The sequence below is a fragment of the Pristiophorus japonicus genome, unplaced genomic scaffold (genome assembly GCF_044704955.1).
Source record: "Pristiophorus japonicus isolate sPriJap1 unplaced genomic scaffold, sPriJap1.hap1 HAP1_SCAFFOLD_118, whole genome shotgun sequence".
Classification (NCBI taxonomy): domain Eukaryota; kingdom Metazoa; phylum Chordata; class Chondrichthyes; family Pristiophoridae; genus Pristiophorus; species Pristiophorus japonicus.
Window position 1 is genome coordinate 1364765 of NW_027250842.1, and position 26831 is coordinate 1391595.

At 55.1% G+C, this 26831-nt stretch overlaps 1 protein-coding gene across 3 annotated transcripts in view; it reads right to left on the reverse strand.

Annotated features, from left to right (window-relative positions):
* Positions 1–1293: 1293 nt before the first annotated feature.
* Positions 1294–26831, reverse strand: part of spns1 (SPNS lysolipid transporter 1, lysophospholipid) — a 36173-nt gene continuing 10635 nt past the window's right edge. For 2 of the 3 annotated variants that reach the window (XM_070870189.1, XM_070870191.1), the window contains 8 exons: positions 21265–21331; positions 19545–19687; positions 17727–17879; positions 15686–15875; positions 11380–11445; positions 5555–5653; positions 5026–5197; positions 1294–1685 (listed from right to left, as the gene is read on the reverse strand). In XM_070870189.1, coding sequence (XP_070726290.1) covers positions 1603–1685; positions 5026–5197; positions 5555–5653; positions 11380–11445; positions 15686–15875; positions 17727–17879; positions 19545–19687; positions 21265–21331 — 973 coding nt within the window. In that variant the 3' untranslated portion in view covers positions 1294–1602. Of the gene's footprint in view, positions 1686–4638; positions 4746–5025; positions 5198–5554; positions 5654–11379; positions 11446–15685; positions 15876–17726; positions 17880–19544; positions 19688–21264; positions 21332–26831 lie in introns of those variants that run through there. The other variant, XM_070870190.1, reaches the window with a different exon arrangement.

Sequence of the window (26831 nt, forward strand, 5' to 3'; positions counted from 1 at the left end):
CCCCACACACCCCCCACACACACACACCCCACACACACACCCTACACACTCCCCCCACACACACACCCCCACCCCACACACACACACACACACACCCCCCACACACACACACACACACCCCACACACACACCCCCCCCACACACACACCCCCCACACACACACCCCCCACACACACACCCCCCACACACACACCCCCCACACACACACCCCCCACACACACACCCCCCACACACACACCCCCCACACACACACCCCCCACACACACACCCCCCACACACACACCCCCCACACACACACCCCCCACACACACACCCCCCACACACACACCCCCCACACACACACCCCCCACACACACACCCCCCACACACACACCCCCCACACACACACCCCCCACACACACACCCCCCACACACACACCCCCCACACACACACACCCCACACACACACACCCCACACACACACCCCACACACACACCCCACACACACACCCCACACACACACACCCCCCCACACACACACACCCCCCACACACACACACCCCCCACACACACACACACACACCCCCCACACACACACACACACCCCCCACACACACACCCCCCACACACACACCCCCCACACACACACCCACCCCCCACACACACACCCCCCACACACACACACACCCCACACACACACACCCCACACACACACACCCCACACACACACACCCCACACACACACACCCCACACACACACACACCCCACACACACACACCCCACACACACACACCCCACACACACACACCCCACACACACACACCCCACACACACACACCCCACACACACACACCCCACACACACACACCCCACACACACACACCCCACACACACACACCCCACACACACACACACCCCACACACACACACCCCCACACACACACACCCCACACACACACACCCCACACACACACACCCCACACACACACACCCCACACACACACACCCCACACACACACACCCCACACACACACACCCCACACACACACACCCCACACACACACACCCCACACACACACACCCCACACACACACACCCCACACACACACACACCCCACACACACACACACCCCACACACACACACACCCCACACACACACACACCCCACACACACACACCCCACACACACACACCCCACACACACACACCCCACACACACACACCCCACACACACACACACCCCACACACACACACCCCACACACACACACACCCCACACACACACACCCCCACACATTTCGTCCAGAGCAGATTTGGATTACACTTTATATAAAAATGGATAAAACAATTCGTTTGGAAATCACGTCAGAAAGCAAAGGCTAGGCGGGCAATCCTTTCGAAAACATGACCGAAATTCGGCCTGCAACCCTCCTCAACTCACGGCATCGGCGTTTCGCCCCGAAGGCCATCCTCCGCACGAGTATACGGAGCGGGGTTGGGGGGGAGGGAGAGTGCGTCGGTGGGGCAGGGGGCTGGGGGGCGGTTTGTCTCGGCCTCCTTCCTTCCTTCCTCCGGGCTGCCCGCTCGCTCGCTCGAAGAATAAGTAAGATCTCACCCCGCTTCAGATCAGCACACTGGCCACAGGGAGTTTCAGGGACCTGCCGGCTATGGGCACGACAATCTGTTCATCGGTGTCCATCAGGGCTAGATCAGGGGAGAGAGAGAGAGAGAGAGAGAGAGAGAGAGAGAGAGAGAGAGTACACATTACATCGTCACTTTTACAGCAACAAGCACGGGCGACTTGGACAGGTTAGGAGGAACGGGCAAATACATGGCAGATGAAGTATAATGTGGATAAATGTGAGGTTATCCACTTTGGGGGCAAAAACAGAGAGACAGACTATTATCTGAATGGTGACAGATTAGGAAAAGGGGAGGTGCAACGAGACCTGGGTGTCATGGTACATCAGTCATTGAAGGTTGGCATGCAGGTACAGCAGGTGGTTAAGAAAGCAAATGGCATGTTGGCCTTCATAGCGAGAGGATTTGAATACAGGGGCAGGGAGGTGTTGCTACAGTTGTACAGGGCCTTGGTGAGGCCACACCTGGAGTATTGTGTACAGTTTTGGTCTCGTAACCTGAGGAAGGACATTCTTGCTATTGAGGGAGTGCAGCGAAGGTTCACCAGACTGATTCCCGGGGTGGCAGGACTGACATATGAGGAGAGACTGGATCAACTGGGCTTGTATTCACTGGAGTTTAGAAGAATGAGAGGGGTTCTCATAGAAACGTTTAAAATTCTGACGGGTTTAGACAGGTTAGATGCAGGAAGAATATTCCCGATGTTGGGGGAAGTCCAGAACCAGGGGTCACAGTCTAAGGATAAGGGGTAAGCCATTTAGGACCGAGATGAGGAGAAACTTCTTCACCCAGAGAGTGGTGAACCTGTGGAATTCTCTACCGCAGAAAGTAGTTGAGGCCAATTCACTAAATATATTCAAAAGGGAGTTAGATGTCGTCCTTACTACTCGGGGGATCAAGGGGTATGGAGAGAAAGCAGAAATGGGGTACTGAAGTTGAATGATCACCCATTGATCATATTGAATGGCGGTGCAGGCTCGAAGGGCCGAATGGCCTGCTCCTGCACCTATTGTCTGTTTCTGTGAGGAGTACGCAGGGCTGATTGGCGTCCTTCTGCGTTTTCAAATGATGCGATCCTAAAAATCGGGGAGATTTGACCAGAATGGTCCCGAGGGTTGAGGGACTGGGAGAAAACTGGGTTTGTTCTCCCTGGGAGCAGAGAAGGTCGAGGGGAGATTTAAGAGAACAGAAGAATTCGGAGCAGGAGCCGGCCATTCGGCCCCTCGAGGAAGTTTGCTTTTGTTACGCAGCGAGTTGTCGGGATTGGGAACGCGTGGCCTGAAAGGGCTGGGGAGGAGAAGCAGATTCACTCGTGACCTTCAAACCGGGAATTGGATCAATACTTGACCCGGGGGTGGGGGGGTTGGAATATCGTGCCGGGCTGAGGGGCGATTAATTGGACCGCTCGGTCACAGAGCCGGCACAGGATCGATGGGCTGAATGGATCGTTGGATCGTTCTGTGCACACGTCACCCTGGCTGGATCGTGTTCCTGCTCCTCTCCCCCCCCACCCCCAGCACAGACTCCCCGCTGGAGTGGTGATAGAGACCAAGCTCTCCCTCCGGCCATCAGCCCGCGCGCTCGAGGGGGAGTGACCCGCCCACTCGCCGCGGGTACTCGCGTACCGGATCGTGAGCAGGGATCGCAGCGCCGGCTGGGGTTCTCCGCTCTGGGATCGAAGGGGGGGGGGAGGCAGAGGTAATTAAAGCCCCTCGAACCGAGGCACTAGGCCGGGGATGGAGCCTGGGCCTGGTCCCGCGCGCGTGGCTCAGGACACAGAGACACACACACACAGAGAGAGACACACACACACAGAGAGAGACACACACACACACAGAGAGACACACACACACAGAGAGACACACACACACAGAGAGACACACACACACAGAGAGACACACACACACACAGAGAGACACACACACACACAGAGAGACACACACACAGAGAGAGACACACACACACAGAGAGAGACACACACACACAGAGAGAGACACACACACACAGAGAGAGACACACACACACAGAGAGAGAGACACACACACAGAGAGAGAGACACACACACAGAGAGAGAGACACACACACAGAGAGAGACACACACACACAGAGAGAGACACACACACACAGAGAGAGACACACACACACAGAGAGAGACACACACACACAGAGAGAGACACACACACACAGAGAGAGACACACACACACAGAGAGAGACACACACACACAGAGAGAGACACACACACACAGAGAGAGACACACACACACAGAGAGAGACACACACACACAGAGAGAGACACACACACACAGAGAGAGACACACACACACAGAGAGAGACACACACACAGAGAGAGACACACACACACAGAGAGACACACACACACAGAGAGACACACACACACAGAGAGACACACACACACACAGAGAGAGACACACACACACACAGAGAGAGACACACACACACAGAGAGAGACACACACACACACACACAGAGAGAGACACACACACACACACACAGAGAGACACACACACACACACAGAGAGAGACACACACACAGAGAGAGACACACACACAGAGAGAGAGAGAGAGACACAGAGAGAGAGAGAGACACACACACACACAGAGAGAGAGACACACACACACACACAGAGAGAGAGACACACACACACACACAGAGAGAGAGACACACACACACACACAGAGAGAGAGACACACACACACACACAGAGAGAGAGACACACACACACAGAGAGAGAGAGACTGGGGCTCGGAACGGGGGTAAGGTGAAGAGGGGCCATCTCTTGCACACATCTGGTCACCCTGTCGTGCCGAGATGGTGTCAGTTCGGGGGGGGGATGGTTACTGGGGCTCAGGACCGAAGGAGCTTGGACGCGGGGGGGGGTGGCGTTTCCTGGGGCTCGGACGCGAGGGTGGGGGTGGGGGTGGGGGGTTCACTGAGCCCCAAACTGCTCGCTGCTGTCACTGCCCCCCGCACTACTCCACTCTAATCACCTGCACTTCTCTCTCTCTCACACACCAGCTAACAAACTTGCTCCCCTTCAGTGGGGGCTGTAAAGGCCCCTCTCTCTCTCTCTCTCTCTCTCCTCGCCTTCAGTCTGTCTCACCTACGAGGGAAATCAAAAGCACAGCGGTTCAGTCTTGGCGGCAGCCAGCGTCCCGATCGTTTTAAACTCGCGCCCCCCCCCCCCCCCCCCCAAAAGCCGGTATAAAACAAGCTCGCGCGACCGCCGCTCCCAGCCTCGCCATGGCCCGCCGGCCCCGGGCTGCCGAGTCCCAGAGTCCGCGCGGCCAGCTATTCGACTGCGGAGGCGGCGCCGGCGGACGCCGATCCCTGCTCCCTCGCCCGCCCGCGGGCTCCCGCGCGCTCGGACGCGGGTCCCTTACCTCGGGTCAGCAGCTCCGCCTTCTTGCGGTCCCGCTCGATGAACATGGCGGTGGCGAGGAAGGCGGCCCCGCCCATCACGCCCACGAAGCAGCAGATCAGCAACGCGTACTCCAGGCTGCGGAACTCGGCCAGGTAGGACTTGGGCCGCGAGCGGCGGATGGAGTCGGAGATCTGCCGGTCGGAGGGAAAAAAAAACAAGTGAGGCGGGGAGGGAGGGAGGGAGGAGTGGCGGTTTCCGAGTTGAGGGGGGGGGGGGGGGGGGGAAGGCAGAGATGGAGGAACCCCACACCCCCCCCCCCCGCCTCTGCTGGGGAGCAGTTCGCTGTTATCCCTCCGATCAGCCTGTTCCCCACAGCTCCCGGCAGGGGAGAGCAGCCAGACAGAGGTGCGGCAGGGAGCGAGGCCTCACCTGGCTGAACAGCCCCGCCGGAGGGTCGAGCGCCGGGGGTCCCAGGTTCTCGGAGGGGTGTTGGGCAGGGGGGGGGGGGGGGGGAAGGGGACAAGCGCCAGCGTTCGAAGGTTACTCACCACTCCGATCAGGTAGGGGCTGCCCGCATCTCCCAGGAGGTGGGACATCATGATCTGGAGGGCTTCGGCTGTCGAACGACGAGTTGGGATCACCACGTACTGTGCAGGGGAGAAAGGGAGGCAGTGAGTGCGAGAGAGTGTGCTACACCTCGTGTCTCCAGCCCCTCAACTCTCTCCTCCCACCCCCCACCCAAATCCCCCTCTCTCCCAACATCACCCATCGATTCCCACACAACACTGAGAGGGGGGGGGGGGGGAGGGTACAGACTCCCTCAGTCGGAGCAGACTCTCTCCCCACCCCCAGGGGCAGCAGATACCCCCCCGTGGGTCCACACCTGGAGGGGAGGGGGCGGGGGCTAGGGGGCGATTCAGACCCTTCGAGAGTCTGAAGCACCCATCGAACATGAGAAATAGGAGCAGGAGTCGGCCATTCGGCCCCTCGAGCCCGCTCCGGCATTGAATAGGATCACGGCTGACCTTCGACCTCAACCCCACTTTCCCCCGCCCGATCCCCATATCCCTGGGATATCCAAAAAATCTAGCCATCTCGGCCTTGAATATACTCAAAGACCGAGCCTCCACAGCCCTCTGGGGCAGAGAACTCCAAAGATTCACACCCCCCCTCGGAGTTGAAGAAATTTCTCCTCCTCAGTCCTAAATGGCTGAGCTCTTATCCTGAGACTGTGAGACCCCTGGTTCTAGACTCCCCAGCCCCGGAGGGGGAAAAACACCCTCCCTGTATCTACCCTGTCAAGCCCCGAGAGAATGGAGTGTGTTCCAATCAGATCCCCTCTCATTCTTCTCAACGCGCGAGAATATCGGCCCGGGTCTGCTCAATCTCTCCTCGCGGGACAACCCCTCCCCATCCCAGGAATCAGTCTGGTGAACCTTCGCTGCACTCCCTCAACGGCAAGTATATCCTTCCTTCGGTCAGGAGACCAGAACTGCCCACAGTACTCCAGGTGTGGTCTCACCAGGGCCCTGTATAAATGGCAGTAAGACGTCTTTACTCTTAGTCAAATCCTCCTGTAATAAAGGCCAACGTACCATTTGCTTCCCGAACCGCTTGCTGAAGTGTGCTCCTGCAATGAACGGGAGTTTGAATTATCCTTATACCCTGGGAGGGGGGGGGGGAAAAAAAAAAGAGAGAGTCTGGGGAGGTGGCAATACAGACGGCCTGATTGCAAGACCGCACTTGGCCACAGTAATGACAACGCAAGAAATAGCAACAGGAGGCGGCCACAGGGGCCTTCCTTTCTTCACTCGGAGAGGGGTGGAGGCGATGAATCTTCGGAAGTCTCTGCCCCAGAGGGCTGTGGAGACTCAGTCTTTGAGAATTGAATAAATTTACGGCAGAAAGACAAGTTTTTTTTTTTAAAAAACGGCAAGGGGTTACGGGGAGCGGGCGGGGAAGTGGAGCCGAGTCCACGATCGGATTAAATGGCGGAGCAGGCTCGAGGGGCCAAGTGGCCCACTCCTGCTCCTATTTCGAATGAGGAGAGATTGGGTCGACTGGGCCTGTATTCACTCGCGTTAAGAATGAGGGGCGATCGCATTGAAAAGGTGTAAAATTCTGACGGGGGTTGGACGGACTGGATGTGGGGAGGGTGCGTTTCCCCCGGGGCTGGGAAGTCCAGAACAAGGGGTCACACAGTCTCAGGATACGGGGTTAGGAAATTCAGGAGCGAGGGGGAGGAGAAACGTTTTCACTCAGGAGGGCGGTGAACCCGTGGAATTCTCGACCACAGAAGGCTGTGGAGGCCAAGTCACTGAATATATTTACTAAGAACATAATAGGAGCAGGAGTGGGCCATTCGGCCCCTCGAGCCTGCTCCGCCATTTAATACGACCGTGGCTGATCCGATCATGGACTCAGCTCCACTTCCCCGCCCGCTCCCCGTAACCCTTATCGCTCAAAAATCTGTCCATCTCCGCCTTAAATATATTCAATGACCCAGCCTCCACAGCTCTCTGGGGCAGAGAATTCCACAGATTTACAACCCTCTGAGAAGAAATTCCTCCTCATCTCAGTTTTAAATGGGCGGCCCCTTATTCTAAGACCATGCCCCCTAGTTCTAGTCTCCCCCATCAGTGGGAACATCCTCTCTGCATCCACCTTGTCGAGCCCCCTCATAATCTGATACGTTTCCATAAGATCACCTCTCATTCTTCTGAATTCCAATGAGTAGAGGCCCAACCTCCTCAACCTTTCCTCATAAGTCAACCCCCTCATCCCCGGAATCAACCGAGTGAACCTTCTCTGAACTGCCTCCAAAGCAAGTGTCTCCTTTCGTAAATACGGAGAGCAAAACTGCACGCAGTACTCCAGGTGTGGCCTCACCAATACCCTGTATAACTGGAGCAAGACTTCCCTGCTTTTATAGAAACATAGAAAATAGGTGCAGGAGTAGGCCATTCAGCCCTTCTAGCCTGCACCACCATTCAATGAGTTCATGGCTGAACATGAAACTTCAGTACCCCCTTCCTGCTTTCTCACCATACCCCTTGATCCCCCGAGTAATAAGGACTTCATCTAACTCCCTTTTGAATATATTTAGTGAATTGGCCTCAACAACGTTCTGTGGTAGAGAATTCCACAGGTTCACCACTCTCTGGGTGAAGAAGTTTCTCCTCATCTCAGTCCTAAATGGCTTACCCCTTATTCTTAGACTGTGACCTCTGGTTCTGGACTTCCCCAACATTGGGAACATTCTTCCTGCATCTAACCTGTCTAAACCCATCAGAATTTTAAACGTTTCTATGAGATCCCCTCTCACTCTTCTGAACTCGTGAATACAAGCCCAGTTGATCCAGTCTTTCTTGATATGTCAGTCCAGCCACCCCGGGAATCAGTCTGGTGAACCTTCGCTGCACTCCCTCAATAGCAAGAATGTCCTTCCTCAGATTAGGAGACCAAAACTGTACACAATACTCCAGGTGTGGCCTCACCAAGGCCCTGTACAACTGTAGCAACACCTCCCTGCCCCTGTACTCAAATCCCCTCACTATGAAGGCCAACATGCCATTTGCTTTCTTAACCGCCTGCTGCACCTGCATGCCAACCTTCAATGACTGATGTACCATGACACCCAGGTCTCGTTGCACCTTCCCTTTTCCTAATCTGTCACCATTCAGATAATAGTCTGTCTCTCTGTTTTTACCACCAAAGTGGATAACCTCACATTTATCCACATTATACTTCATCTGCCATGCATTTGCCCACTCACCTAACCTATCCAAGTCACTCTGCAGCCTCATAGCATCCTCCTCGCAGCTCACTCTGCCACCCAACTTAGTGTCATCCGCAAATTTGGAGATACTACATTTAATCCCCTCGTCTAAATCATTAATGTACAATGTAAACAGCTGGGGCCCCAGCACAGAACCTTGCGGTACCCCACTAGTCACTGCCTGCCACTCTGAAAAGTACCCATTTACTCCGACTCTTTGCTTCCTGTCTGACAACCAGTTCTCAATCCATGTCAGCACACTACCCCCAATCCCATGTGCTTTAACTTTACACATTAATCTCCTGTGTGGGACCTTGTCGAAAGCCTTCTGAAAGTCCAAATATACCACATCAACTGGTTCTCCCTTGTCCACTCTACTGGAAACATCCTCAAAAAATTCCAGAAGATTTGTCAAGCATGATTTCCCTTTCACAAATCCATGCTGACTTGGACCCATCATGTCACCATTTTCCAAATGCGCTGCTATGACATCCTTAATAATTGATTCCATCATTTTACCCACTACTGAGGTCAGGCTGACCGGTCTATAATTCCCTGTTTTCTCTCTCTCCCTCCTTTTTTAAAAAGTGGGGTTACATTGGCTACCCTCCACTCGATAGGAACTGATCCAGAGTCAATGGAATGTTGGAAAATGACTGTCAATGCATCCACTATTTCCAAGGCCACCTCCTCAAGTACTCTGGGATGCAGTCCATCAGGCCCTGGGGATTTATCGGCCTTCAATCCCATCAATTTCCCCAACACAATTTCCCGACTAATAAGGATTTCCCTCAGTTCCTCCTCCTTACTAGACCCTCTGACCCCTTTTATATCCGGAAGGTTGTTCGTGTCCTCCTTAGTGAATACCGAACCAAAGTACTTGTTCAATTGGTCTGCCATTTCTTTGTTCCCCGTTATGACTTCCCCTGATTCTAACTGCAGGGGACCTACGTTTGTCTTTACTAACCTTTTTCTCTTTACATATCTATAGAAACTTTTGCAATCCGCCTTAATATTCCCTGCAAGCTTCTTCTCGTACTCTATTTTCCCTGCCCTAATCAAACCCTTTGTCCTCCTCTGCTGATTTCTAAATTTCTCCCAGTTCCCGGGTTCGCTGCTATTTCTGGCCAATTTGTATGCCACTTCCTTGGCTTTAATACTATCCCTGATTTCCCTTGATAGCCACGGTTGAGCCACCTTCCCTTTTTTATTTTTACGCCAGACAGGAATGTACAATTGTTGTAGTTCATCCATGCGGTCTCTAAATGTCTGCCATTGCCCATCCACAGTCAACCCCTTAAGTATCATTCGCCAATCTATCCCAGCCAATTCATGCCTCATACCTTCAAAGTTACCCTTCTTTAAGTTCTGGACCATGGTCTCTGAATTAACTGTTTCATTCTCCATCCTAATGCAGAATTCCACCATATTATGGTCACTCTTCCCCAAGGGGCCTCGCACAATGAGATTGCTAATTAATCCTCTCTCATTACACAACACCCAGTCTAAGATGGCCTCCCCCCTAGTTGGTTCCTCAACATATTGGTCTAGAAAACCATCCTTTATGCACTCCAGGAAATCCTCCTCCACCGTATTGCTTCCAGTTTGGTTAGCCCAATCTATGTGCATATTAAAGTCACCCATGATAACTGCTGCACCTTTATTGCATGCACCCCTAATTTCCTGTTTGATGCCCTCCCCAACATCACTACTACTGTTTGGAGGTCTGTACACAACTCCCACTAACGTTTTTTGTCCTTTGGTGTTCTGCAGCTCTACCCATATAGATTCCACATCATCCAAGCTAATGTCTTTCCTAACTATTGCATTAATCTCCTCTTTAACCAGCAATGCTACCCCACCTCCTTTTCCTTTTATTCTCTCCTTCCTGAATGTTGAATACCCCTGGATGTTGAGTTCCCAGCCCGGATCATCCTGGAGCCACGTCTCCGTAATCCCAATCACATCATATTTGTTAACATCTATTTGCACAGTTAACTCATCCACCTTATTGCGGATACTCCTTGCATTAAGACACAAAGCCTTCAGGCTTGTTTTTTTAACACCCTTTGTCCTTTTAGAATTTTGCTGTACACTTGCTCTTTGATTTTTTTTCTGCCAAAGTGCATGACCTCACACTTTCCCACATTATACTCCATCTGACAAATGTTTGCCCACTCACTGAGTCTGTCTGTGTCCTTTTGCAGATTGTGTGTGTCCTCCTCACACATGACCCCCCCCCACTCCCCTCCGTGATCTCCCCAGACACGACATCGGTGCAGACATTCAGACCATGCCTTGTGCCCACATCCAGAGCAAGGCCCGCAGGGCACTGAGGGGGTGCAGCACCCAGGGTGGGCGGACTGTGTGCCAGCATCAGGCCCTCCTGTGCTGCCCGCTCAGACGCCAACTGCGAGGCACCCGCTCTCGTCGGCCTAGGACGTGTGGCAGCACTACAGGGCCCCCAGAGAGTCCGCGTCCTGAGGCCGACTGGGGGGGGGGGGGAAGGGAAGACCCGAACAGGGGGGCTGGTCGGCCACAGAGTCAAATCACAGGCGCCTGTTCTCTCACCCACACCCAGGTACACGTACTCACCAACAGGATGTCCGCCACTATCGCCCAGTTCAAAGACAAGAGCAGCTCGCCCAGAAATATGAACACCTGAGGAGAGAGAGAGAGAGAGACACACACACACAGAGAGAGAGAGAGAGAGAGAGAGACACACACACACAGAGAGAGAGAGAGAGAGAGACACACAGAGAGAGAGAGAGAGAGAGACACACAGAGAGAGAGAGAGAGAGAGACACACAGAGAGAGAGAGAGAGAGAGACACACAGAGAGAGAGAGAGACACACAGAGAGAGAGAGAGAGAGACACAGAGAGAGAGAGAGAGAGAGACACACACAGAGAGAGAGAGAGAGACACACACAGAGAGAGAGAGAGAGACACACAGAGAGAGAGAGAGAGACACAGAGAGAGAGAGAGAGACACACACACACAGAGAGAGAGAGAGAGAGAGAGAGAGACACACACACAGAGAGAGAGAGAGAGAGAGACACACAGAGAGAGAGAGAGAGAGTTATACCAGCGTTGTCCAATACCAATCATGAACACCATTTTAGCCACACACTCCGTTGGAGAAGCCCTGCTCCCTCGGCCCGGGTCTGTGTCCTTCCTGCGCGTGTGTATTTAATTAAACATCCGGGGGCAGTGGGCGACCATCGGTCCAGATAACCCGCCCCGGCAGCCGAGTTCCCGTCGGTCGTGACCAGGCGACGTACGGGCCGGACAAAGTCCGTGAGCCCACCCCCTCGGTCCCCCGCCCAGCCCAGGGGTCCCAGCGGGACACGGAACACCAGTCGGGTGTAAACGCCACAGCCCGTGGGGGGGGCGGGAGGGCGGCCATTCGTGAGGGGGAGGCTGTTCGAACCTCGTCGAGAGCGCAGAGGTCAACAGGAGAGGGAGGGTGGGCTTATTTGAGAGGGGGGGGGGGGGGAAGCGCAGAGGGAAGAACGACAGGAGGCGGCTAGACTCGGCCCCGGCCTGTCCCTCGGGGTGTCCAGACGCCCCTTGGGCCCACGGAGGGGTGCCTGGATAGTGGGGTAACTGTGCAGCCTGCCCTGCTATCGTCCGGGGAGGAGGAGGAAAAGGCCAAGGGGTGAAGAGAGAGGTGTGCTCATCGTTTCACCATCTTCCAGTGACACGGAGGGGCAGGACTGAGGGAGCGCCGCACTGTCGGAGGGGCAGTACTGAGGGAGTGCCGCACTGTCGGAGGGGCAGTACTGAGGGAGTGCTGCACTGTCGGAGGGGCAGTACTGAGGGAGCGCCGCACTGTCGGAGGGGCAGTACTGAGGGAGCGCCGCACTGTCGGAGGGGCAGGACTGAGGGAGTGCCGCACTGTCGGAGGGGCAGGACTGAGGGAGTGCCGCACTGTCGGAGGGGCAGGACTGAGGGAGCACCGCACTGTCGGAGGGGCAGTACTGAGGGAGTGCCGCACTGTCGGAGGGGCAGTACTGAGGGAGTGCCGCACTGTCGGAGGGGCAGTACTGAGGGAGTGCCGCACTGTCGGAGGGGCAGTACTGAGGGAGTGCCGCACTGTGGGAGGGGCGGTACTGAGGGATCGCCGCACTGTCGGAGGGGCAGTACTGAGGGAGCGCCGCACTGTCGGAGGGGCAGGACTGAGGGAGCGCCTCACTGTCGGAGGGGCAGGACTGAGGGAGCGCCGCACTGTCGGAGGGGCAGGACTGAGGGAGCGCCGCACTGTCGGAGGGGCAGGACTGAGGGAGTGCCGCACTGTCGGAGGGGGCGTCTTTCGGATGAGACATTAAACCGAGGCCCCGTCTGCTCTCTCAGGAGGATGTAAAAGATCCCGGGGCCAGTATTTGGAAGAGGAGCAGGGGGAGTTCTCCCCGGTGTCCTGGGGCCAATATTTATCCCTCAATCAACATAACAAAAACAGATCATCTGGGTAATTATCACATCGCTGTGTGTGGGAGCTTGCTGTGCGCAAATTGGCTTCCGCGTTTCCCACAATACAACAGTGACTGCCCTCCAAAAGTACTTCATTGGCTGTGAAGCGCTTTTGAGACATCCGGTGGTTGTGAAAGGCGCTATATAAATGTAAGTCTGTCTATCTTTCCCCCGCATCCCATCCCAGTCACATTAGAAACAGGAGGAGGCCCATTCAGCCTCTCGAGCCTGTTACACAGGAACAGGAGGAGGCCATTCAGCCCCTCGAGTCTGTTACATTAGGAACAGGAGGAGGCCCATTCAGCCCCTTGAGTCTGTTACACAGGAACAGGAGGAGGCCCATTCAGCCCCTCGAGCCTGTTACACAGGAACAGGAGGAGGCCATTCAGCCCCTCGAGCCTGTTACACAGGAACAGGAGGAGGCCATTCAGCCCCTCGAGCCTGTTACACAGGAACAGGAGGAGGCCCATTCAGCCCCTTGAGCCTGTTACACAGGAACAGGCCATTCAGCCCCTCGAGACTGTTACACAGGAACAGGAGGAGGCCCATTCAGCCCCTTGAGCCTGTTACACAGGAACAGGAGGAGGCCCATTCAGCCCCTTGAGCCTGTTACACAGGAACAGGCCATTCAGCCCCTCGAGCCTGTTACACGGGAACAGGAGGCCATTCAGCCCCTCGAGCCTGTTACACAGGAACAGGCCATTCAGCCCCTCGAGCCTGTTACACGGGAACAGGAGGCCATTCAGCCCCTCGAGACTGTTACACAGGAACAGGCCATTCAGCCCCTCGAGCCTGTTACACCAATCAATAAGTCCAGGGCTGATCTGTGACGTAACTCTATATTCCTGCCTTTGGCACACATCCCGTCGATTGCCGTTTGCGGGAGAGAGTTTAAAAACTCCTCCCACCCTGTGTGTGTATAGAAATGTTCCCGAATTTAACTCCTTTAAGGCCTGGCTGTAATTTTTACGGCTCGGCTCCTGAAATGAACAACCAGCGGCAATAGTGCCTCTGTTTACGCGATGTGTTCTCCCCAATATCTTGAAAACTTTGGTCAAATCATGCCCCACCCTTCCAAATTCCAGCGAATGCAAACCCAGCTTGTGCAATCCCTCCTCGTAACTCGAGGCGCTCCTGAAGCGGGAACTGTTTACACTGGGGCAAAAGACTTGCATTCATATAGCGCCGTTCACAACCACCGGACGTCCCAAAGCGCTTTGCACCCAATGAAGTACTTTCGGAGTGCGGTCCCTGTTGTATTGTGAGAAACGCGGCAGGCAATTTGCGCACAGCAAGCTCCCACACACAGCGATGTGATAATGACCCACTACTGACTGGTGTCTCTCAGTCCCCTCTCCCTCGGAGATATCTGTACACTGACTGGTGTCTCAGTCCCCTCTCCCTCAAGAAGATATCTGTACACTGACTGGTGTCTCTCAGTCCCCTCTCCCTCAGGGAGATATCTGTACACTGACTGGTGTCTCAGTCCCCTCTCCCTCAAGAAGATATCTGTACACTGACTGGTGTCTCTCAGTCCCCTCTCCCTCAGGGAGATATCTGTACACTGACTGGTGTCTCTCAGTCCCCTCTCCCTCAGGGAGATATCTGTACACTGACTGGTGTCTCTCAGTCCCCTCTCCCTCAGGGAGATATCTGTACACTGACTGGTGTCTCTCAGTCCCCTCTCCCTCAGGGAGATATCTGTACACTGACTGGTGTCTCTCAGTCCCCTCTCCCTCAGGGAGATATCTGTACACTGACTGGTGTCTCTCAGTCCCCCTCTCTCTCAGGGAGATATCTGTACACTGACTGGTGTGTCTCAGTCCCCTCTCCCTCAGGGAGATATCTGTACACTGACTGGTGTCTCTCAGTCCTCTCTCCCTCAGGGAGATATCTGTACACTGACTGGTGTCTCTCAGTCCCTCTCTCCCTCAGGGAGATATCTGTACACTGACTGGTGTCTCTCAGTCCCCTCTCCCTCAGGGAGATATCTGTACACTGACTGGTGTCTCTCAGTCCTCTCTCCCTCAGGGAGATATCTGTACACTGACTGGTGTCTCTCAGTCCCTCTCTCCCTCGGAGATATCTGTACACTGACTGGTGTCTCTCAGTCCCCTCTCTCCCTCAGGGAGATATCTGTACACTGACTGGTGTCTCAGTCCCCTCTCCCTCAGGGAGATATCTGTACACTGACTGGTGTCTCTCAGTCCTTCTCCCTCAGGGAGATATCTGTACACTGACTGGTATCTCTCAGTCCCCTCTCCCTCAGGGAGATATCAGTACACTGACTGCTGTCTCTCAGTCCCTCTCCCTCAGGGAGATATCTGTACACTGACTGGTGTCTCTCAGTCCCTCTCCCTCGGAGATATCTGTACACTGGCTGGTGTCTCAGTCCCCCTTGCCCCGAGACTCCCGGACCAGTGGTACTCACGTAGGTGGCGATGGTGCTGGTCTCGGCCATGACCACAGCGAGGTAGAGGAACGGGGCCGATGCCAGGAGCCCGAAGGCACACACCAACGGGTCTGCCCGCGGGTTGATCTGCCGATACCGTTTGCTGATCTCCACACCAGCCCCCACGCCCAGGAAGCCGCTGATACAGGTGATAATGCCAAAGATTAAGCTGCAGCGAGAGGGGGGAGAGAGAGAGAGGGCGAGAGGGCAAGAAGCAGACAGATAAAAGAACAAACCTTTGTACAGCGTCATATCAAAGCGTTGAATGCCCTATGGGCAGCAGTGATTCATCACTGGAGACTGGAGCGCAAAAATCTGGGCTGATGCTCCTGAGTGATGGAGAGGCAGTACTGAGGGAGCGCCGCACTGTCGGAGGGGCAGTACTGAGGGAGTGCCGCACTGTCGGAGGGGCAGTACTGAGGGAGCGCCGCACTGTCGGAGGGGCAGTACTGAGGGAGTGCCGCACTGTCGGAGGGGCAGTACTGAGGGAGTGCCGCACTGTCGGAGGGGCAGTACTGAGGGAGTGCCGCACTGTCGGAGGGGCAGTACTGAGGGAGCGCCGCACTGTCGGAGGGGCAGTACCGAGGGAGCGCCGCACTGTCGGAGGGGCAGTACTGAGGGAGTGCCGCACTGTCGGAGGGGCAGTACTGAGGGAGCACCGCACTGTCGGAGGGTCAGTACTGAGGGAGCGCCGCACTGTCGGAGGGGCAGTACTGAGGGAGCGCTGCACTGTCGGAGGGGCAGTACTGAGGGAGCGCCGCACTGTCGGAGGGGCAGTACCGAGGGAGCGCCGCACTGTCGGAGGGGCAGTACTGAGGGAGCGCCGCACTGTCGGAGGGGCAGTACCGAGGGAGCGCCGCACTGTCGGAGGGGCAGTACTGAGGGAGTGCCGCACTGTCGGAGGGGCAGTACTGAGGGAGTGCCGCACTGTCGGAGGGGCAGTACTGAGGGAGCGCCGCACTGTCGGAGGGGCAGTGCTGAGCGAGCGCCGCACTGTCGGAGGGGCAGTACTGAGGGAGCGCCGCACTGTCGGAGGGGCAGTACTGAGGGAGTGTCGTACTGTTGGAGGGGCAGTACTGAGGGAGCGCCGCACTGCACTGTCGGAGGGGCAGGACTTAGGGAGCGCCGCACTGTCGGAGGGGCAGTACTGAGGGAGTGCCACACTGTCGGAGGGGCGGTACTGAGGGAGCACCGCACTGTCGGAGGGGCAGTACTGAGCGAGCGCCGCACTGTCGGAGGGGCAGTACTGAGGGAGTGCCGCACTGTCGGAGGGGCAGTACTGAGGGAGCGCCGCACTGCGCTGTCGGAGGGACTTCAGTGAAGTGGGGGGGGGGGGGGGGGGGGGAGAATAGAGAAGCTGGGTTTGTTCTCCTCGGAGCAGAGAGGGTTGAGAGAAGATCTGATCGAGGGGCTCAAAATCCCGAGGGGGCTTGACGGAGTAACTCAGGAGGAACAGCTCCCAGTGTCGGAGGGTGGGGTAACCAGAGGGACTCCGATTGAAGGCGATTGGGAACAGAACCCGAGGTGGGGGAGAAGGGGAGGAGAACATTGTTACACAGCCAGTTGTTGGGGATCGGGAAGGCGGGGCCTGAAAGGGCGGTGGGAAGCAGATTCAAGTGTCACTTTCAAACCGGGAATTGGATAAACACTCGAGGGGGGAGCGATTTGCCGGGCGATTGGGAGAGAGCGGGACTAATCGGATCGCTCGGTCACAGAGCCGGCACAGGATCGATGGGCCGAATGGCCTCCTTCTGTGCTGTACTGTTCCGAGGAGGGAGGGAGGGAGGGTACAGGGGGAATGGCATCAGAACAAGGCACGCGACAGAAGGCACGCCACGCTCTGAACATGTAGATTAACCTTTCGTATGTAAACACTGGGCCGGTAACGGGCGCAGTTGCGGGCTGTGGCCAGGAGGTGGCGATGTGGAGCAGCTTGCAAACCGCTGCACGGGCCTCAGCCGGCCAGCTGAGGGCGCTGCTCGTGTTGTACGGTATTAACAAAAACGGAACGAGAAGATACCTGTCCAGAGAGTTACACGGCCCCTTGGTACATGGCTTCATCGTTCCCTGGACCACCTGGGCACGGAAGAGATAGGTGGGCGCCCAGAGCGCCAAGGTGCCTGTGACAAAGGCCACCGAGGTGAAACCCAGGGACGACAGCAGGAAGCTGTAACTGTGGGAGAGAGAGAGAGAGAGAGAGAGAGAGAGAGAATGTACACAGCAACACAGTTAGCAAATCGGCTCCAAATGCAGCGATCCCACACAACAGGTACATCGTAATAAGTCAAGGGGGAAGCTGGTACAGTGCGTTAGATACACTGTCCTTTCCCCCTCTGGGACCGGGTGTCACAGTGCGTTAGATACACTGTCCTTTCCCCCTCTAGGACCGGGTGTCACATTGTGTTAGATACACTGTCCTTTCCCCCTCTGGGACCGGGTGTCACAGTGCGTTAGATACACTGTCCTTTCCCCTCTGGGACCGGGTGTCACAGTGCGTTAGATACACTGTCCTTTCCCCCTCTGGGACCGGGTGTCACAGTGCGTTAGATACACTGTCCTTTCCCCCTCTAGGACCGGGTGTCACATTGTGTTAGATACACTGTCCTTTCCCCCTCTGGGACCGGGTGTCACAGTGCGTTAGATACACTGACCTTTCCCCCTCTGGGACCGGGTGTCACAGTGCGTTAGATACACTGACCTTTCCCCCTCTGGGACCGGGTGTCAGTGCGTTAGATACACTGTCCTTTCCCCCTCTGGGACCGGGTGTCACAGTGCGTTAGATACACTGTCCTTTCCCCCTCTGGGACCGGGTGTCACAGTGCGTTAGATACACTGACCTTTCCCCCTCTGGGACCGGGTGTCACAGTGCGTTAGATACACTGTCCTTTCCCCCTCTGGGACTGGGTGTCACAGTGCGTTAGATACACTGTCCTTTCCCCCTCTGGGACCGGGTGTCACAGTGTGTTAGATACACTGTCCTTTCCCCCTCTGGGACCGGGTATCACAGTGCGTTAGATACACTGTCCTTTCCCCCTCTGGGACCGGGTGTCAGTGCGTTAGATACACTGTCCTTTCCCCCTCTGGGACCGGGTGTCACAGTGCGTTAGATACACTGTCCTTTCCCCCTCTGGGACCGGGTGTCACAGTGCGTTAGATACACTGTCCTTTCCCCCTCTGGGACCGGGTGTCACAGTGCGTTAGATACACTGTCCTTTCCCCCTCTGGGACTGGGTGTCACAGTGCATTAGATACACTGTCCTTTCCCCCTCTGGGACCGGGTGTCAGTGCGTTAGATACACTGTCCTTTCCCCCTCTGGGACCGGGTGTCACAGTGCGTTAGATACACTGTCCTTTCCCCCTCTGGGACCGGGTGTCACAGTGCGTTAGATACACTGTCCTTTCCCCCTCTGGGACCAGGTGTCACAGTGCGTTAGATACACTGACCTTTCCCCCTCTGGGACCGGGTGTCACAGTGCGTTAGATACACTGTCCTTTCCCCCTCTGGGACCGGGTGTCACAGTGCGTTAGATACACTGTCCTTTCCCCCCTCTGGGACCAGGTGTCACAGTGCGTTAGATACACTGTCCTTTCCCCTCTGGGACCGGGTGTCACAGTGCGTTAGATACACTGTCCTTTCCCCCCTCTGGGACCAGGTGTCACAGTGTGTTAGATACACTGTCCTTTCCCCCTCTGGGACCGGGTGTCACAGTGCGTTAGATACACTGTCCTTTCCCCCCTCTGGGACCGGGTATCACAGTGCGTTAGATACACTGTCCTTTCCCCCTCTGGGACCGGGTGTCAGTGTGTTCGTCGGGTGCGGGAGTGAGCCCAGACTTACTTGGTGGAGAGTGCTTTGACGTCAGTGAGCCAGGAGGTGTAGACGAGAGCTCGATCTGACCTTCTTTCCACTGCCCCCCTCGGGGGCTCTGGGACCACGAACACCAACAGCAGCACAGCGACTAGACCCAGAGCTGGAGTTACCTACGGGGGGGGGGCAAGACAGCAGGGGACAGTGTGAGGGAGGGAAGAGAAGGAGTTAGCCCAGTGCTGGGGGAAACAGCGGCCCACTCTCTGATATCGCTCCACGCAACTGTCCCTTATCCCAGGTACCATTCTGGTCAATCTCCCCCTTAAAGGGGATGGAGTATAAAAGCAGGGAAGTCTTGCTCCAGTTAGACAGGGTATTGGTGAGGCCACAGCTGGAGTACTGCGTGCAGTTTTGCTCTCCGTATTTACGAAAGGAGATACTTGCTTTGGAGGCAGTTCAGAGAAGGTTCACTCGGTTGATTCCGGGGGATGAGGGGGTTGACTTATGAGGAAAGGTTGAGGAGGTTGGGCCTCTACTCATTGGAATTCAGAAGAATGAGAGGTGATCTTATGGAAACGTATCAGATTATGAGGGGGCTCGACAAGGTGGATGCAGAGAGGATGTTCCCACTGATGGGGGGAGACTAGAACTAGGGGGCATGGTCTTAGAATAAGGGGCCGCCCATTTAAAACTGAGATGAGGAGGAATTCCTTCTCTGAGGGTTGTAAATCTGTGGAATTCTCTGCCCCAGAGAGCTGTGGAGGCTGGGACATTGAATATATTTAAGGTGGAGATAGACAGATTTTTGAGCGATAAGGGAGTGAAGGGTTATGGGGAGCGGGCGGGGAAGTGGAGCTGAGTCCATGATCGGATCAGCCCATGATCGTATTAAATGGCGGAGCAGGCTCGAGGGGCCGAATGGCCGGCTCCTGCTCCTATTTCTGATGTTCTTACGTCTGTGAATGTAGTCAGATGTCACATTCTCGCCTCAGAGTAAGGCGGCTGTGGGTTCAAGTCACACTCCAGGGACTTGAGCACAAAAAAAAAAGAGAGGGGAGCTGATATTCCAGCACCGAGGGAGCGCCGCACTGTCGGAGGGGCAGCACTGAGGGAGCACTGCACTGTCGGAGGGGCAGTACTGAGGGAGCGCCGCACTGTCGGAGGGGCAGTACTGAGGGAGCGCCGCACTGTCGGAGGGGCAGTACTGAGGGAGCGCCGCACTGTCGGAGGGGCAGTACTGAGGGAGCGCCGCACTGTCGGAGGGGCAGTACTGAGGGAGCGCCGCACTGTCGGAGGGGCAGTACTGAGGGAGTGCCGCACTGTCGGAGGGGCAGTACTGAGGGAGCGCCGCACTGTCGGAGGGGCAGTACTGAGGGAGCGCCGCACTGTCGGAGGGGCCGTACTGAGGGAGTGCCGCACTGTCGGAGGGGCAGTACTGAGGGAGTGCCGCACTGTCGGAGGGGCAGTACTGAGGGAGCGCCGCACTGTCGGAGGGGCAGTACCGAGGGAGCGCCGCACTGTCGGAGGGGCAGCACCGAGGGACGTTAAACCGAGGCCCATCTGGGTGGGACAAGACTCGCGTGGACCAGAAACACGGCCACGGAACAGTTTCTGGGCCGGTACATTCTACGGACTAGTTTCTCTCTTATTTTGAAGCGCGCACATCAGCCGCCTGTGTGTTTCCTGGGTGCGCGAGGCTGCCTCGAGATAGAAAGCGGTCCAACCACCCGAGGGCCGGGAACAGACTTACCCTGAGAGCCCAGTGCCAGTCTCCAGTGATGTCGTTCACCTTCGATCCCACAATGTAGCCGAGGCCACTGGACAGAGGGAGAGGAATGGGAGATGATCAACAGGCCGCCCGGGAGCAGGTTCAGCACATTCCCACATCGCTGAGTCTCACCCAGACGCCCTTCCATCCGCCCAATTCAATCAGCACCCCAACCAATCGGTGAGCACGACCCCCCCCCCCGCCCCAGTTCGTGACGGGAGACCCCCCCAAACTGAGCTTCCACCCACGCATCCGCGGGAGTAACCCAGACCGCCCGTTTCCACCCCCCCCCTCCCCCGCCTCAGCTCATCCGCTGCAGAAGCCCTCACCCCCTGCCTCTGTCCCCTCCAGACTCGACTATTCCAACGCACTCCTGGCCGGCCTCCCACGTTCTGCCCGACGTAAACTCGAGGTGATCCAAAACTCAGCTGCCCCCGTGTCCTAACTCGCACCGAGTCCCACTCACCCATCACCCCCTGTGCTCACTGCCCCGTGTCCTAACTCGCACCGAGTCCCACTCACCCATCACCCCCTGTGCTCACTGACCCCGTGTCCTAACTCACACCGAGTCCCACTCACCCATCACCCCCTGTGCTCACTGCCCCCGTGTCCTAACTCACACCCAGTCCCGCTCACCCATCACCCCCTGTGCTCACTGCCCCGTGTCCTAACTCACACCCAGTCCCACTCACCCATCACCCCCTGTGCTCACTGCCCCCGTGTCCTAACTCACACCCAGTCCCGCTCACCCATCACCCCGTGCTCACTGCCCCGTGTCCTAACTCACACCCAGTCCCACTCACCCATCACCCCCTGTGCTCACTGACCCCGTGTCCTAACTCGCACCCAGTCCCACTCACCCATCACCCCCTGTGCTCACTGCCCCCATGTCCTAACTCACACCGAGTCCCACTCACCCAAAACCCCCGTGTCCTAACTCACACCCAGTCCCACTCACCCATCACCCCCTGTGCTCACTGACCCCGTGTCCTAACTCGCACCGAGTCCCGCTCACCCATCACTCCCTATGCTCGCTGACCCCATGTCCTAACTCGCACCGAGTCCCACTCACCCAAAACCCCCTGCCCCCGTGTCCTAACTCACACCCAGTCCCGCTCACCCATCACCCCGTGCTCGCTGACCCAGTGTCCTAACTCACACCCAGTCCCACTCACCCATCACCCCCTGTGCTCGCTGACCCCATGTCCTAACTCGCACCCAGTCCCACTCACCCATCACCCCCTGTGCTCACTGCCCCGTGTCCTAACTCGCACCAAGTCCCACTCACCCATCACCCCCTGTGCTCGCTGACCCCGTGTCCTAACTCGCACCCAGTCCCACTCACCCATCACCCCCTGTGCTCGCTGACCCAGTGTCCTAACTCGCACCGAGTCCCGCTCACCCATCACCCCGTGCTCACTGACCTACATTGGCTCCCGGTTAAGCAATGCCACGATTTTAAAATTCTCATCCTAGTTTTCAAATCCCTCCATATCTCTAACCTCCTCCAGCCCCTACACCCCCTCCCTATCTCCGTAACCTCCTCCAACCCCTACACCCCTCCCTATCTCTAACCTCCTCCAGCCCCTACACCCCTCCCTATCTCAGTAATCTCCTCCAGCCCCTACACCCCTCCCTATCTCTAACCTCCTCCAGCCCCTACACCCTCCCTATCTCTAACCTCCTCCAGTCCCTACACCCCTCCCTATCTCAGTAACCTCCTCCAGCCCCTACACCCCTCCCTATCTCTGTAACCCCCTCCAGCCCCTACACCCTCCCTATCTCTGTAACCTCCTCCAGCCATTACACACTTCCCTATCTCTGTAACCTCCTCCAGCCCCTACAACCCCCCCGAGATCTCTGCGCTCCTCTAATTCTGCCCTCCTGACCATCCCTGATTATAATCGCTCCACCATCGGTGGCCGTGCCTTCTGTTGCCTGAGCCCCAAGCTCTGGAACTCCCTCCCTAAACCTCTCCGCCTCTCTACCCTCCTTCAAGACGCTCCTTAAAACCTCCCTCTGACCCAGCTTTTGGTCACCTGTCCCTAATTTCTCCTTATGTGGCTCAGGGTTAAATTTATCTGCTTTGTCTTATCACACCGCCGTGAAGCACCCTGGGACATTTCACTACGTTAAAGGGGCCATATAAATACATAAGTTGTTGATTTGAATCCTTCACCAGTCTGTGAATCTTGGCCTTTATTGCAAAGGGGATGGAGTATAAAAGCAGGGAAGTCTTGCTCCAGTTATACAGGGTATCGGTGAGGCCACACCTGGAGTACTGCGTGCAGTTTTGCTCTCCGTATTTACGAAAGGAGATACTTGCTTTGGAGGCAGTTCAGAGAAGGTTCACTCGGTTTATTCCAGGGATGAGGGGGTTGACTTATGAGGAAAGGTTGAGGAGGTTGGGCCTCTACTCATTGGAATTCAGAAGAATGAGAGGTGATCTTATCGAAACGTATCAGATTATGAGGGGGGCTCGACAAGGTGGATGCAGAGAGGATGTTCCCACTGATGGGGGGAGACTAGAACTAGGGGGCATGGTCTTAGAATAAGGGGCCGCCCATTTAAAACTGAGATGAGGAGGAATTTCTTCTCTCAGAGGGTTGTAAATCTGTGGAATTCTCTGCCCCAGAGAGCTGTGGAGGCTGGGACATTGAATATATTTAAGGTGGTGATAGACAGATTTTTGAGCGATAAGGGAGTGAAGGGTTATGGGAGCGGGCGGGGAAGTGGAGCTGAGTCCATGATCAGATCAGCCATGATCGTATTAAATGGCGGAGCAGGGCTCGAGGGGCCGAATGGCCCACTCCTGCTCCTATTTCTTATGTAAAGGAGGAGAGAGGTAGAGAGGCGGAGAGGTTTAGAGAGGGAGTTCCATAGCTTGGGGCCCAGGCAACAGAAGGGGTACAGGGGGTTAGATACAGAGTAAAGCTCCCTCGACACTGTCCCATCAAACACTCCCAGGGCAGGTACAGGGGGTTAGATACAGAGTAAAGCTCCCTCTACACTGTCCCATCAAACACTCCCAGGGCAGGTACAGGGGGGTTAGATATATAGAGTAAAGCTCCCTCTACACTGTCCCATCAAACACTCCCAGGGCAGGTACAGCACAGGGTTAGATACATAGAAACATAGAAAATAGGTGCAGGAGCAGGCCATTCAGCCCTTCTAGCCTGCACCACCATTCAATGAGTTCATGGCTGAACATGAAACTTCAGTACCCACTTCCTGCTTTCACGCCATACCCCTTGATCCCCCGAGTAGTAAGGACTTCATCTAACTCCCTTTTGAATATATTTAGTGAATTGGCCTCAACAACTTTCTGTGGTAGAGAATTCCACAGGTTCACCACTCTCTGGGTGAAGAAGTTTCTCCTCATCTCGGTCCTAAATGGCTTACCCCTTATCCTTAGACTGTGACCCCTGGTTCTGGACTTCCCCAACATTGGGAACATTCTTCCTGCATCCAACCTGTCCAAACCCGTCAGAATTTTAAACGTTTCTATGAGGTCCCCTCTCACTCTTCTGAACTCGTGAATACAAGCCCAGTTGATCCAGTCTTTCTTGATAGGTCAGTCCCACCATCCCAGGAATCAGTCTGGTGAACCTTCGCTGCACTCCCTCAATAGCAAGAATGTCCTTCCTCAGGTTAGGAGACCAAAACTGTACACAATATTCCAGGTGTGGCCTCACCAAGGCCCTGTACAACTGTAGCAACACCTCCCTGCCCCTATACTCAAATCCCCTCGCTATGAAGGCCAACATGCCATTTGCTTTCTTAACCACCTGCTGTACCTGCATGCCAACCTTCAATGACTGATGTACCATGACACCCAGGTCTCGTTGCACCTCCCCTTTTCCTAATCTGTCACCATTCAGATAATAGTCTGTCTCTGTTTTTACCACCAAAGTGGATAACCTCACATTTATCCACATTATACTTCATCTGCCACGCATTTGCCCACTCACCTAACCTATCCAAGTCACTCTGCAGCCTCATAGCATCCTCCTCGCAGCTCACACTGCCACCCAACTTAGTGTCATCCGCAAATTTGGAGATACTACATTTAATCCCCTCGTCTAAATCATTAATGTACAATGTAAACAGCTGGGGCCCCAGCACAGAACCCTGCGGTACCCCACTAGTCGCTGCCTGCCATTCTGAAAAGTACCCATTTACTCCGACTCTTTGCTTCCTGTCTGACAACCAGTTCTCAATCCACGTCAGCACACTACCCCCAATCCCATGTGCTTTAACTTTGCACATTAATCTCCTGTGTGGGACCTTGTCGAAAGCTTTCTGAAAGTCCAAATATACCACATCAACTGGTACTCCTTTGTCCACTTTATTGGAAACATCCTCAAAAAATTCCAGAAGATTTGTCAAGCATGATCTCCCTTTCACAAATCCATGCTGACTTGGACCTATCATGTCACCATTTTCCAAATGCACTGCTATGACATCCTTAATAATTGATTCCATCATTTTACCCACTACTGAGGTCAGGCTGACCGGTCTATAATTCCCTGCTTTCTCTCCCTCCTTTTTTAAAAAGTGGGGTTACATTGGCTACCCTCCACTCGATAGGAACTGATCCAGAGTCAATGGAATGTTGGAAAATGACTGTCAATGCATCCACTATTTCCAAGGCCACCTCCTCAAGTACTCTGGGATGCAGTCCATTAGGCCCTGGGGATTTATCGGCCTTCAATCCCATCAATTTCCCCAACACAATTTCCCGACTAATAAAGATTTCCCTCAGTTCCTCCTCCTTAATAGACCCCCCGACCCCTTTTATATCCGGAAGGTTGTTTGTGTCCTCCTCAGTCAATACCGAACCAAAGTACTTGTTCAATTGGTCTGCCATTTCTTTGTTCCCAGTTATGACTTCCTCTGATTCTGACTGCAGGGGATCTACGTTTGTCTTTACTAACCTTTTTCTCTTTACATACCTATAGAAACTTTTGCAATCCGTCTTAATGTTCCCTGCAAGCTTCTTCTCGTACTCTATTTTCCCTGCCCTAAATCAAACCTTTTGTCCTCCTCTGCTGAGTTCTAAATTTCTCCCAGTCCCCGGGTTCGCTGCTATTTCTGGCCAATTTGTATGCCACTTCCTTGGCTTTAATACTATCCATGATTTCCCTTGATAGCCACGGTTGAGCCACCTTCCCTTTTTTATTTTTACGCCAGACAGGAATGTACAATTGTTGTAATTCATCCATGCGGTTTCTAAATATCTGCCATTGCCCATCCACAGTCAACCCCTTAAGTATCATTCGCCAATCCATCCCAGCTAATTCACGCCTCATACCTTCAAAGTTACCCTTCTTTAAGTTCTGGACCATGGTCTCTGAATTAACTGTTTCATTCTCCATCCTAATGCAGAATTCCACCATATTATGGTCACTCTTCCCCAAGGGGCCTCGCACAATGAGATTGCTAATTAATCCTCTCTCATTACACAACACCCAGTCTAAAACAGAGTAAAACTCCCTCTACACTGTCCCATCAAACACTCCCAGGGCAGGTACAGCACGGGGTTAGAT